We start from the raw sequence: 15746 nt of genomic DNA, 5'->3' as shown, positions 1-15746 counted from the left end.
AAATAAGAATATAACATTGTTTTCATTGACAGAAGTCTAAGCACATTTACGTCTAAGTTTAATGCTATCTAGTGAAGTTTCACTGAATTTGTTAAGCCTGTTATTTATTTTGATAAGCGGCTTAAACTCAAGACATGCTTATGTTTATCGAAAATAATTCGTATAAAACAAGATAACTTTTCGATAGTCCTAGGCCAATAAATTTGTGTCGTATTAGAGTTTCTGCTGCCGTAAATTAAATGTTACAAATTAAAATAATTAAATATATAATACAAAAATTTAAATTAACTTTTAAAAATAATATTTTTAAATTATCGTTAACTTATCACTACGAGAAAATATTTAAATACTGTATAAATAGTATTGTTGCTTACACTGAAACAATTCTTTATCAAAGCTTTAGTAGCGATCTTATGCTGTGGTGAGAACGACCAGCGCAAGGCAGAGTAAGGCTCTGTAACTTCTAATAGAGATACCGACAGCGATACAAACAAAAAAATAATTAATATGACGTGTGTTGTACAACGCGCACAAAAAGAAAATAATAAGAAATATAAAAGACATCGTCTAATTTGCTTGTTTTAGAGCGAATCCCACTTCTGTTCTTGATGATGAAAAGGGTAATATAGAAGGTAGATAATTTAGAAACCAACTTAATTTTTTAAGTAAAAATTTAGTTGGTTTAAAAGAAGTTTAAAAATATGCATAATTCTAATTTAAAATAAATTATTATACAGTAAATATTTTTTGGTATATTATACAGTAATTAAATTGTAATATTCCAAATCGAAAATGGCTCAGGAGAAAGTTCATCAACAAATTACGGATGATCAGGAAGATATGATATATATTTTTTTTAGATTATTAACACGTGTGTTATCAATTGTTTAAATTGTTATTCATAATCTGATATTGTGGGATTCCCGATACATATATCAAGGGTTTTACCTATTGTTTATCTATCAGTAGAATATATTATAATTCCCTGTCTTTTTTTCCGTAATAGTAATTTGCTAAGTATACACGTAAAATTGCTGATACAAATAAGATGTAAAACTTTTAATTCAAGTGTATACACAAATGTATTGTGTATTTTTTTAATAATTTCAATTAACATACAATTTTTTCAAAACGTATGTTTAGAAACATAAATTTTAAACTATGTTTTGACATCTTAATTAAACAAACAAAGAAACAACAACATTTTTATACAACTATTTTAAGTTTTGTTGTTGGTAGCTTGTTTGTGATTTAAAGTAGTTAAGATAAAGAAAAAACAACTACATAACTTAAGTACCTTTATTTACTAAATCAACGAGCTTTTTCCAATATCCAGTTTGTATAAGATGCAACGCTAGTACTAATACCGGGATAGGTTGCGTTGGCGCATCGATGTCCCCAGGATACAACACCAATGATGACATTCCCTCTATCACCCCTCGCGTATAATGGACCGCCAGAGTCTCCCTGACAGGCATCACGACCTCCGACATCCAGAAGACCAGCACAAATCATATTACGAGTAACGCTTGATCCGCCTAACTGCCGGTAACGTTGGTTACAAAGATCATTGTTGACTGTATATACTTGAACATGCTGAAGGATTGATGACGGCAGTCCGTTGAACTGAAATCCCAACAAGCTGAAAATTAGTTAAATTGCACAAAACATAATTATAAACAATATTTAAAAGTTCCCCATCATTACCGTGGAATTGGAAAAAAAATTATTCAATGTCAAAGGTCAAAAAAATGAGTCTTTCGCGATTTTCAGCAAAACGGTAAGTTTTATCATAAAAGTATCTTAGACTAAAATTTTATATCAATACTTTTTTTCCTACGACCCACAGTTTCTGAGATATTTAAAAAAAAACTTTTTGATTCGATTCCAAAATTTATAGAATGGGATTTTATGCACTTTCGAATGTCTAAATTTACCGGACTAATTTGGTTTTGTAAACATCGACAGAGACGAGACATAGCGCGAACCATGACATTCGTATGTCATACGTATGCGATTTTCTGCTGACTTCATGAGAACTACCAAGTGTCCGTCGAACCTCCTTTGGATTCGGCTGATCATTGCGTGGTCCGGAGAACTGTGCCTACTCGGGCCTCCGACCACGCTTTGCAGTCGCCCTATGAGGTCAGCAGATTGGGACGAGATGCGATGAGTGGAACCATCTACCCACTGTAGTATTTCCGAACCAATTCGACTCAGGGTGCTTCGTTAGGGTCGTTCGTCTTAGAGTGCGTACCAATTCTTATACGCGAGCCCTCTGGCGTATAGAGTGTGCGCGGGCGGCGGTGTTACTTAACATCAATTGAGCATTCTGCCCGTTTGCCCTGTTCTATATAAAAACACATTGACATACGGCGTAAATACTAGTGCTAAGTCTCGACACTAAAGTAGAAATGTATCCATAGATGTAGCATATATATTAAACTGAAGCTATTTGCTATACGTAATATACCCACACTTGTATCTCCCCATCCAGCATGCACTACTGATAAATTATCAGGAGTTACGAAGCCGTGTTCAATGATAGTTCCTCTTTGGATTGAAGGAGAGAGTTTGAGAGGAGTTTGACAACAGTGATGTCAGCGTCGAATGGGGATGCCACGTGGAAACCAGGGTGGTTAATCTCATACTCCACATAGTGGATGAAACCGCCAGTGTTACGGTAGGTGCTTCCAGCTCTGATACGCCTGTCCTCGGGTGTGTAGAGCCTGAAATTGGTTTAATAGTGGGTTCATTGCAATGGAAAATAATACTGCATTAAGCTACTATTTGTATTAAGTAACTTGTGTATATTAAGTACAATAACACTATTTGTAGGGTTTTTATGACAAACATATAGTTTTGTTGCCCAAAAATATTAATTATACTAACAGATAAATGGAGGTGGAAAATTAATATTGTGAATCAGATACACTGGGTCACATTGTAACAAACGTTTGACTTGGATATCATTTTGGTCTTTAAATTTTGTTAATAATTCATATAAATATCAACTACGTGTTACGGTTGTTGGATCCAATTCGGATCGAAAGATTTTATTTACATTAGATTTCGGACCGCAAGACTATCTTGTATCGAACTCAAGTCATATGAATATTCTTTGAAATACAATTAGATTGATCTATACCTAGATATTGCTGAATTCCAAATAGTTAATTAAGTTTAAAAAAACAAAAAAGTACCAATCATCGAAACAATGAGCTGCTGATAAGACCCAATAAGTTTTTAGAATAGTTGCTCCGCACTCTTGTTTCCAAACACCCCAACCAAGATGCATCTCAACTTGAACTATGTCGGGATATTGCTCAATGCTTGTGTCTTCGCCACCGACAATACGGCTGGTCTTAGCCAGGGTAGACCCTGAAAATTATAAAAAAAAAATTAAATTATTTGATATTACGCAATCGCAAAATCAGGAAAACAACTTTAATACAAAATTTCGACGTTAAACTCTTAATGGTATATTATTATTATCAGGGTCACGGGACTATAACTAATTTATATTTACACCTAAATACAAACATGAACGCTAATTCTAAGAGGCGGTCTTAGGTAATATTAATGAGTTGTCTCTTCCGGATTACTCATTGCTCGTGTTAATTAGAATGAAGATGATGTAAGCGCAAAGAATTGTTAATGATACCAACAACTGAACTAAATAATACGATAAATATTGTTTGGTTACTAATATAATAACACGATTAGATAAATGTATCGAAGATAGTCTAAGATATAATAGAAATTTGACTTTTACCAACAAAAAGAACCAACACTAATGTACGTAAGTTATTCATATTGTGAATCCACATTCTCCATAAGTCTAGCTTGTCGATGTTGTTGTATTTAAAGACTGAGATAAAGATGATTATATTATGACTGTTTTAAATTAATAATTTCTTATCTTTATTAGACCGAGTGGTTTTCGGCTAACTTATCTGTTTCAAGTTTCTTTCTAAGTAGCTGAAGAAACGTTTTCAATTTAATAAATTGCAGAATTGCATGTGACAGTAAGTAGAAATATGTTAAATGCAAAGAATTCTATTATTATACCTTCTTGACATTTTTTTTTAATACAGAATAGGACGATGACATGTGGCCTATTGGAGCCACGTCTTTTCAGGACATGTTCAAGCGACGCTTGTATGAACCAAAAATGCATTATTTTTAATAGTCTTTGATTTAAGAGGTTCTATTAATTAATGGGCTGTTTAATGATTGATGATCATTGATTTAACCTTCCAATAAAGCAGAATGCAATCCAAAAACATAACTTGTAAAAAGCAAGTCTCGCTACGTAGTTATTCTACCGTAAAAAGTCGTGAGATCCATGTAATACCAAGACTGTTAATTTATTCAGTCCCTACTTAAGGGACTTTCCGTAATAAGTTATTACGTACTTAGCAAACCTAATATCTTATACTGTACCATATCAATATTATAAATCGTTTGTCTTAAAAAATATATAGACTAAATACTAATAGTATTAAAATTGAAGCTTCTATGTCACTAATTGCCTTAGTGTTTTAATAATCGGTCAGTCTAAATTTGACTAATTATAATTTTAAAACTACTCCAAAAAGCGGCCTGTACTGCTTCGAGGATAGGATGGTACAGCCGTACCGCACTGCCCCCAGACTTGATATAGTATTAGTATTTGAAACATTTTACGAGCATTGTCAAAAATATTTCTGTAGGTAGTACCTACCGATGGGTAAGTTTCATAGCATCTGTGTACCCAGGATGATATAAATATCTCCAATGTAAGGTAGTCACTCTGAAGCTATTTGCTTGTTATGTATGTATGTTGAGCCACTACTCACCACTTTTGCAACAGTGCCCGCTGCCAATATGTATTTAAGCAATTGGATACAGTGCAACAGAAGTAACGACAGTTCTAAAGGAATGACTAGATGTAAATCTCCTTTAATAACTGGATAGGCTGCTTGATTATTACTTGTGCAAGCACGTGGCTAAAGATGATGCACAGTTTTTTTAAATAAAGCTTATCTACGGAAAGTGTAAGTTTAAAGTATATTTATTTAATGCGGTATACTTTTGGTAACCATTTTAAAATCGGTCGCCCGAATCTGATGATACTGATTATGCAAGAGTCTCGGGGGACCTGATTGGAACACCTCCAAGTGATTTTTGCTGCCGGAAATGCGTCTAAGTATTTAAAAAAAAAAAATTTTGTGTAATGTATTGAAATTTGTAAGCAATCCGACATTTTCTACTTTTCTATTGGTTATAAGAGATGTGACGTTCTCGGTAAATTAATCGATTATTTCCTCATTTGTTAATTTTAAAGTTGAACCTAATGTAACCATTACAAAATAAATTTGACAAATAATTAATGTCAAACTTCACGTTTCAATTAGTGTAGGATTCCGAAAATTTTGAACTACTAACTAGTAGGAACTTAAAGTATTATATAAGGTAAAGCATGGCTATACTATATATCATCACACATATACATTACGTTATAAGCATTGTGTTTGTGCACGCATTCCGAACCTATTATGGAGGGCTCTACATCAGTTCTAGTTTATGCAACTTGTTTCTTGTGTTCTGCTTAAGTGTGACCTTGTTGGTGCAGCTAAATAATTATAATTATGTAAATTTATGACACTTTGACAGAAGGTAATCTAATCCCACAAATTTATGGCCTATATCTATCGTAATAGTGCTATTGGTAGTCACAGATAAAAGATAACATATTAAGTATGGTAATATAAAGATTAATCAACTCGATTATTGATAATTGTACTTTATGTTCCTAGTATTACATTTTAACCATAAAACTAATACCGGTAAATAGCACGTATATGTTCTTAAAAAATTGTAAAGAAAAGCACGACCCGCCATGTTCAAGATAATCTACCAAATGCGGAAGCTGTGTTCGCGATAGCAATTTTCCCTCTCATATTATTTTTCGTTGATTTCTTTTCTTTATTGTATTCTTCTCGCTTGATTCTAACTTTGCCTTAATGTCAAAAAAAAGTCAAAAATCATTTATTCATGTAGGTAACACAATGTACACTTATGGACGTCAAAAAAATAAATATACATTAAATGCTTCTAATTTTACATTTACTGCCAATTCTCAAATCAAGGGCGTAGAACGGAAGAGAAGAACTGGCCATAAACTCTCCGCCACCCTTTTTAATCTCCAAATTTTTTGTTTTACACAACGTTTTTAAGGAGCTGCAACCATTACACCATGTTCCACATGACATGTGCTGTGTAATTATAATTAATATAAGTGTTTTGTAACTTACTTTAAACTTTATTTTATTTTTATTATATGGTGCTCGTCTCACGCGCACCTATAAACCTTCTATATGGTTACATTTCTAGCACATCTGACCCTTAGAGAATAAAAAGGAAGGAAGGAAGGCGCTTTTACTTTATTATGTTTTAAAAAACAACTCTTATTATTTAAAGAAAAAGTTTTTTAACCGGACTAAAGTTATGTATTATTATAAATTTACAATTATTTAACATAATTTTAAATTAATCCGACGTTTCGCGTGCGTGGTCACGTGGTCACCGTATAATAATACATAACTTTAATCCGGTTAAAAAGTTTTTTCTTTAAATGTGTAAAGGTTATGTCAATCAAAGACTTTAACTCTTATTATCTCATCAATCTTGAATTTCTGTAACTCTCTTTTCACTGATAAGGAGTTCTAGTTTATTGTTTATCAGAATGCCAAGTCTTAAATGACTGCTTTACAACTGATTTGAGCGCGACTGCCGGTGTGAATACCGCTGTGAGAGTTTGAAAAAGTGAGTTACTCGCAAGAGAATCAAATTATAAATTTTTGGCTGGATCAAATTATAAATTTTTGAAAAAAAAGCGTCACTAAGAAAAAAGTTTTAGGAATGTACTTCTATTATTGTAACGCCAACACAATTTTATTTTCACTAAATTTAGGCAATTTTCAATTAAGTTCACCTCGCTCAATGAATAAGAAAAAAACACGTAAACGCGGCCTACTCTAACGCCTCTACGGTATACGTTAATAATGTTTAATGAAATTAAAGGTATACTAGGGATTCGTCGGAACGAGAGAATGGAAAATAAAAATCTCAAAAATAAATAAGATATTATTTCGAAAAGTAAGGGTGATTTTAGACAGCGTTCTTAGTGATCCAATTAGTGTAACTAGAGACTTTGGTACTAATGCCAGGGTATGTTTCATTTGCGCATCCATGTCCCCAAGATACTATACCGACGACAATCCCTCCAGCATACAATGGACCACCAGAGTCTCCCTGACAGGCATCACGGCCTCCAATATCTAAAAGTCCAGCACAGATCATGTTAGGTGTAACGACGTTAGTGCCTGGTAATTGTTTGTAGCGATCCCTGCAGAGTATATTGTTGATTTTGTACATTTCTACGTGTCGCAGAACCCTTGATGCAACTCCATCAAACTGAAAATGAAGTAAGTTTAAATTTTAACTAAGAACTACTTTCACAGCTCAAATACAGTTTTGAAAACAAGCAAGGTCAGGCGACGTCCTGGCTTTATTAATTATTAAGTCGCACAGAACAAAATTTTATTTTGATTATTCAACGTTTTCCTTTGCTTATATTCTGTTTGAAATTAAATTAGAAATCAAATATAACTAACTTAAAATCAAAATAATAGTATTTGTAAAGTGCCTTAGTGTAAAAAAATTACAAGAATAATGATGTACTTACAGAAGTGTCCCCCCAACCTGCGTGGACAACAGGGGCGTTATCAGGCAATTCATAGCCTTGTGACACGATAGTTGCTCTCTGGATTACTGGATTCCAGACCAGAGGAGTAGACAATTTCACAATGCTGATGTCGGCATCAAATCTTGCGGCTTTACGATATTCTGGGTGGTTTATCTCAACATCTACGTAGTGGACAACTCCACCTTCATTACGGTATGTGGTTCCAGCTCGGATACGTCTGAATTCAGGTGTGTAGTTCCTAAAATATATATTTGGATTATACACACAATTTAAATTCTACTTTAATAATATAAAACATTTTATAGATGCGGGGCGGGTAACATATAATCGTACGCTTTTTCGAAGCAAAGCAATGAGTAAACATGTTGTATCATCTCCTCATTATTTGTATACACTACAACGATCAATGGATAACAATAACAGCAATTCATAGACATACGTGCTCGATGCTATCGTGTAGGGTGCAACAAATTCAATCTTTATATTGAAATTGGTTAAGAATTAAGATTTTTTACTATAGGCTAAGATTTAATAAGTAACGCGCCGATTCCAATACACAATGCAACTAACATAAAATGACTATTATTCCGAACATATATACAACATAATGTAACAATTCATGTTGTTGATAACATTATGCTATTCAAATATCACAGCATTTATATTTGATGATCTTTCGTCATCCATATTTAACTGTTATTCATAAACGTCAAAAACATTTTCTTACCATCCTTCAAAACAGTGCGCTGCTGATAAAACCCAGTTTTTTAAGAGGATATTGGCTCCACACCCTTGGTTCCAGTTACCGCTAAATGTATTGTAGGTCTCGACTTGCACTATGTATGGATACTTTTCGATTGTTGTCTCTTCTCCCCCAACAATTCTATTGGATGTGGCGAGGGCACTTGCTGAAATTCAAAATATATAAGTAATATATACCATATTAAGTTGGTAACAGCCGTTTAGTAAATATGTTTGGATTTAATATTCCTAATCCTAATTCAACATTACATATGGAGCTTTGCAAATATTCCGTTACAAAAAGAAATGTGAGTTTTTTATAACAATATAGATATAAACGCACGGTTATATCAAAATCTAGACTAAAATAAGCAGTTTTAATTAAGAAAGAGTAATAGTTACTGATATAAGTTTTGTTTGGCGTTAACTAATTGAACAAAATATAGACAGGCCTGAATATGATAATGGATAGATCAAATCAAAGTGAAGCTCTTATCTAGGCATTTGTAGTTTTTTATTAATATTACAGAATCCAAGCGGTATGTAAAAAAAACATGTAAGGTGGTTGATCCTGAAAATAAAATCTTTCAACAAACTTATGGCTAGAGAATGCAATCTCGTGCCATTTTTCGAGATCAATCTCGAAGCGTAACATAGCGAGATCTCGTACGATTAAAGCAGATTAAGCGGCTGTATTATCAGAAACGTTGGAAGTTTCTTCGATGAGAAAGCGTATCTCTGAGCAACACTTAAATTCACTTCTAGGATAGGTAATAGACTTGAATTGGTTTGAGAAAACTACCCGAGATCTTGTGACATTGTATTCTTAAACCCACGAGATCTCGAATTACCGATTTAGACTCGTGATTGCAATCCCTACTAATACTTATTATACAGATAAAACAGTATGGCCAAGCTCTATATATATATATATAATATATCGACAAACGTCAACATTTTAGCTGAACAATTTATTAATTACCATGATTTCATGAAACGTCCGGCAAATCACGAAGTTGAATCTATGAACAGCTATATGTGTGAATAGGTAACAAATAGTTTTTACCTACAAAGAGCAGGACTGCCAACGGAAGAAGCGACATTTTGAATATTTCTTCGTAAAACTAAAGGAAGAATGCGTCGTTGGGTATTTAAAGAGGTGTAGATCATAAAAATAATCTATCTCTTTATTGGTGTAGTAAATTATCAATCTTATCAACTAATCTTATTTAAAGTTGAGTCCTCTATAATAATAATCCATTTGTCAGGAAAGATAGAAACATTATATTCATATGACAAATTGGTTTAGAAGGGATAATTTAAATAAATAATAGTTCCAAAAAGTTAAAAATATCACTTTTCACTTTATACTTAAGGACTCCTCCAGAGTTTTCACTTAAGTCCATACATGGATATTGGATAGTTTAGGCACAAAAATATCCAAGAATTTCTTCGTCTACTTCCGTCTTGCACCCGACCATCTTACAATAGGTCCTCATTTTTTTTAGCTTCTAACTAGTCAGATGTTCTCTCAACGAGGCCGGTTCACTGCTAGTTTAACCTTGTCTTATAGATGATAAAATCATTAGGTAAAATTTAGTCAAATATCCTTAATTTCAAAATGTTACTGAAGTACCAATGTTTTCATAAAATAATTAGTTAGAGTACAAAATGTAGCAAGATCTATACAGAGGTTTTGGTAATACATACTTTAGTGGGCAGCTGGTTCTATCTTCATAGTGGTGGTGCGCGGCAAGAACTGCCTTGTGGAACGACGGACGTCGAGGTGATACGGGTGGAATTAATTAATCAGCCCTGCGATTCTGTAACTCACTTCACGAACTCACACAGCGGTTTTCGCATCGGCGGTCACTCTCAAATCAGTCGTGAAGCAGTCATTTTATGATTTGGCAGTCTGAAAAGGTGGTAGCTTGTACTTTATTGTTTATCAGAATGCCAAATCATAAAATGACTGCTTCACGACTGATTTGAGAGAGACCACCGATGCGAAAACCGCTGTGTGAGTTCGTGAAGTGAGTTACAGAATCGCAGGGCTGGGCTCCGGGAGTCTCACTCACGCGCGAAACGCGAGTACTATAAGATTAACCTATTGCATCACGTCACGCCGGTTTTCTGTGAGACCGTGGTACTGCTCCGGCCGTGCTTGCACATTTGGCTGAAGCCTGAAAGAAACAGCATGGCGGTCCCACTAGGAAGGGGGTTGACTGAATGCACTAGCGAATCAGTCAACCCCCGTTAACTGAACCTCTGTAAAGGTTTTTTCACCAGTGGGCTTAGGGGTCGTCACGTCTCGACGCCGGGGAAAAATGGTACTCAATTGAATACTCTGTGCGAAAAGACAAAGCCATATATATAACATATATATTTACCATATTACCATAAAACTTTAAATTAAAAACTTATATTTGGCTTTTATTATTATTAAACATGTTTTTTAAGATATTTCATAAAAATACAAATGATCCCATACAGTTTTTATTGAAGATACTACACTACACTTAAGTTTATTTTAGTTCTTTTTTAAAGCTTTTAATGTTTTTTGCAGATTTTAAGTATTTTCCTAAACTTTAACTTTTTTTTTAATTTAACTATAGGTAAGAACATAGTTAAATTTCTTTCAACTAAGACATCTACTATTTAAAATTTAAATAGATAAGCATTGAATTACAGCCATCAACGGTTGTTGTCAAGAACGAGGAAGCAGCAGTCTCAATGCTTACCATGCAGTCAATTATACCAGCGTAGCAGAATCATTGTTAAGACCACAAATCTATTTGAATACAGTTAGACAACTATTGATTTTTATATTAATAATTTTATTAACATTTTTATGTGTTACATTAAGTTACTGTATACTATAATTTATTTTTATATATAAAAATGTCGTTATTATTATTGTATTGATATTAAAAATTTAATTCTTCATTAATCTACTATTTATTTAATGACCTCAAGCATGCTTAAAAACAATATATTTCATTTTTAATTAAACTTACCTGCCTAACATCTACTTTTTTATTTGTAGATAAGAATATTTAATAAGATTATAAAAAGTACCTAATCGTTTTGAAAGATAAAATAAAAAGGTAAATAAATACCTCACCTAAACGTGTACAATGGTGATATTTCATATATATTATACAATGTGTAAAAAAGAAGAATTTTTCTTTTTTTAATACAACACCTTATCACTATTTATAAAATTATATATAGAAACTTAAATTGGGCTTTGATAACAAACATTATATTATCAATTGGTGGATAGTTGAAATTCAAGATTTTTCGAAAATGTCTGCTTTTTTTGTCTTTCTTTATCTAGGGCCTAGGCTTTGCCATTGATGAGTGATTGTCAAATTTGATATTCTTTTTTACAGGCTATACAACCAGGAATTTAGAACTTTTGGTACTGTGAAATTTTACAAAATACATACATACTTTGGTATACCTTCTTAAGAGAAGAAAATTCTTGTTAATTTTGAGGAATGGACCACTTCTGTATCTCATCTCTTCTTCTATGTCTGTAGGAGACAAGGCATGATCAAGAATGTATCTTACAATTGGTTAGATGCATTCTTGATCATGATGGTTAATAGATAGTAAATTACAATTATTATTAAATATCAATTATATTTATAAGAAAGTAGTCTATATAATATATTTTGAAATAAAGAAAATATAATTATTCGAGCAAAGCAACATACACAAAAAAATATGCAAAAAGCCCAACTCAGCTTGAAGTTACTGTCGATAGCAACACATTTATGCATGTTTTGTATACGTATATATAAAATATATAGTTAGTTTTTCGCTTTTAGTGATTACTGTTTTTATTGCCTTACGACTACCGAAACTATTGTGTAAATTATGCCACTGATAATAGATAACATATTGCCTTATACAAAACTTAATCAATTTTGATCATTTATATTATTTTGTTTTACATTTTGCCGACGAATCAGGAGAACTATTAAGTCTCTGTTGACCCGCCATTGAGTTCACCGGATCATAGCCTGGTTTGTTTCAAGGGGCGACATCTCATCATGCCAATACCAGCCAACTTAAAAAGCTTATAACTGTGGCTCCAGGTCTTTTAAACAGATTGCTAGGGTAATAAAGTATTGTGTAGTAGTGTAAGATTTGGCGGAAAATTGGCCCGCCTCTTCTGATCTATTGCCAAAGCTTGCCAAAGGACTTTCTGTCCCTCGATTCTGTGATATGCTTTGATGCCTGAAATTATATTCCGGCAACGTGCCTTCCACAATCACAATCGCTCTCATCCGTTAACCTCCTTGTTCTCGTAATGGAATCGTAATAATTAGTACAGCTTGCCAGTCAGTGGACTGTGAAATGTGTATGTATATTATATGTCATAAATGTTAGGAGTACCTGTATACTATATGTATGTGTATGTAAGCTGCACTAGATAACTAAATATACAAGAACGTATGATCTAAGAACCTAACAACCCTACGGATCCCTAAGCCCTACAGATGTACCCTAACACATTTATAGTGAATATATAAATAAGTACAGGGTGTCGGCCCCACCAGATCTAAGGTTACAGATGGAGCCCTACGGGTAGGATTATAATTAAGGATGAAGCTTGAAGGAGGCTTCGCAACTTTGAGAGGAAACTCTGGTATCGGCTGCCATTTTCATTATTTAATAACGTCAAAGTCAAATTTTATTAAAGTCAAGTCAAAGTTAAATTAACACACTATTCGATAGTCTGTATCAATTTAATAGTCTTTATTACTTATGTTGAAACAATGGTGTTAGTGTCAGCTGCCATTGTCATTTTCATTGAATAACGTTTTATATTAATAATGACTATGGAGTCATTATTACTATCGACCATTGTATAGTCGTGTCGAAATAAACCATTCGTACCTATTAACGGTTTTGCACTAATTTGACTTTGACGTTTCAGGGAAGGCACAAAGATAGGTTCTCATGGTCCAGTTCCTTCCTGCTGCTTCCTGTCCATCTTACAATAGGTCTACCTGACATTCTATGACCTCTACACTAGTTTAACCTTTTCTCATAGATGATCATTAAGTTAAGTTAAATTTAGGCAATTGTCTGATCTAATCGATCTAATCTAAATTTAAACCTTCTCGGCATTTCTCTCAACAGAATACAAATACATATTTGGATACTTAAATCATTTATTGGAGTAATCAGTCAAGGATTTTGTAAAATTATCAGTTTTTTTAATAAAATGTGATTGAGTATTCATAGTCGTAACAAACACTAATGTTTTCGAAGATATAACTATAATTTTATTTATTTGACATTACAACTAACAAAAAATATTTGATAGTTATTTATATAATTAATATTTATCAGATTGGTACATTTGAGATTAATAATTAAAATAAAACCAATTTTACATAATTAAGTAAAGGGTGAGATTCAGGAGCGAGACTAAGTCTACTAAACAGATACATCTCTATACAATTAAAATAAAACATCAAATAAACAGATTGGACATATCCACAAAAAGTTTCACTGATAAAAAATATAATACAAAGTAAAACAAGACAAAACATGACAGAACAAAATTAATAACATAAATAAGATTATACATCTTGATTAATTATATATATATATATATATATATATATACTTCATGATTATACCAGTTAAATGACATAAGAGGTTAAGAATAAAATATAAATGTTTTTTTGATCATTCTACAGTGACGCTATGTCAAAATGTTTACGTATGGGAGTCGGACTTAGCGCCATGTTTCGCTTCTGAATCTTACCCTAAAGATTCAACATCAGGGAACTACAACTACGATTGATGCCATTCAATGTTAAAACTGTTAATGCTTTAAGCCTTGTATCTTCCTTCTTTTTTTTTATACCTACTAGTTTGTTTGTCGTTCTCCTAATTTACAAATTTTGTTCTGTCATGTTTTGTCTTGTTTTACTTTGTATTATATTTTTTATCAGTGAAACTTTTTGTGGATATGTCCAATCTGTTTATTTGATGTTTTATTTTAATTGTATAGAGATGTATCTCGCCATTGAGTTCACCGGATCATAGCCTGGTTTGTTTCAAGGGGCGACATCTCATCATGCCAATACCAGCCAACTTAAAAAGCTTATAACTGTGGCTCCAGGTCTTTTAAACAGATTGCTAGGGTAATAAAGTATTGTGTAGTAGTGTAAGATTTGGCGGAAAATTGGCCCGCCTCTTCTGATCTATTGCCAAAGCTTGCCAAAGGACTTTCTGTCCCTCGATTCTGTGATATGCTTTGATGCCTGAAATTATATTCCGGCAACGTGCCTTCCACAATCACAATCGCTCTCATCCGTTAACCTCCTTGTTCTCGTAATGGAATCGTAATAATTAGTACAGCTTGCCAGTCAGTGGACTGTGAAATGTGTATGTATATTATATGTCATAAATGTTAGGAGTACCTGTATACTATATGTATGTGTATGTAAGCTGCACTAGATAACTAAATATACAAGAACGTATGATCTAAGAACCTAACAACCCTACGGATCCCTAAGCCCTACAGATGTACCCTAACACATTTATAGTGAATATATAAATAAGTACAGGGTGTCGGCCCCACCAGATCTAAGGTTACAGATGGAGCCCTACGGGTAGGATTATAATTAAGGATGAAGCTTGAAGGAGGCTTCGCAACTTTGAGAGGAAACTCTGGTATCGGCTGCCATTTTCATTATTTAATAACGTCAAAGTCAAATTTTATTAAAGTCAAGTCAAAGTTAAATTAACACACTATTCGATAGTCTGTATCAATTTAATAGTCTTTATTACTTATGTTGAAACAATGGTGTTAGTGTCAGCTGCCATTGTCATTTTCATTGAATAACGTTTTATATTAATAATGACTATGGAGTCATTATTACTATCGACCATTGTATAGTCGTGTCGAAATAAACCATTCGTACCTATTAACGGTTTTGCACTAATTTGACTTTGACGTTACGGGGAAGGCACAAAGATAGGTTCTCATGGTCCAGTTCCTTCCTGCTGCTTCCTATCCATCTTACAATAGGTCTACCTGACATTCTATGACCTCTACACTAGTTTAACCTTTTCTCATAGATGATCATTAAGTTAAGTTAAATTTAGGCAATTGTCTGATCTAATCGATCTAATCTAAATTTAAACCTTCTCGGCATTTCTCTCAACAGAATACAAATACATATTTGGATACTTAAATCATTTATTGGAGTAATCAGTC

General features: G+C 33.1%; 1 protein-coding gene and 1 pseudogene across 1 annotated transcript; both read right to left on the bottom strand.

The window, feature by feature from the left end:
- Window positions 1–1285: 1285 nt before the first annotated feature.
- On the bottom strand, window positions 1286–3883 carry LOC125051776 (annotated as a pseudogene).
- A 3235-nt stretch (window positions 3884–7118) lies between these two features.
- LOC125052046 (trypsin, alkaline C-like) lies at window positions 7119–9647 on the bottom strand. The gene is made up of 4 exons (XM_047652692.1): window positions 9561–9647; window positions 8481–8661; window positions 7733–7991; window positions 7119–7461 (listed from the first exon to the last, which is right to left on the bottom strand). The coding sequence occupies exons 1-4, from the start codon at window positions 9595–9597 to the stop codon at window positions 7156–7158; spliced, it is 783 nt and encodes a 260-aa protein (XP_047508648.1). The 5' UTR covers window positions 9598–9647; the 3' UTR covers window positions 7119–7155.
- Window positions 9648–15746: the final 6099 nt, after the last annotated feature.

Source organism: Pieris napi, chromosome 8 (genome assembly GCF_905475465.1).
Source record: "Pieris napi chromosome 8, ilPieNapi1.2, whole genome shotgun sequence".
NCBI classification, from domain to species: Eukaryota; Metazoa; Arthropoda; class Insecta; order Lepidoptera; family Pieridae; genus Pieris; species Pieris napi.
This window is presented reverse-complemented; position numbering and strand designations above follow the sequence as displayed.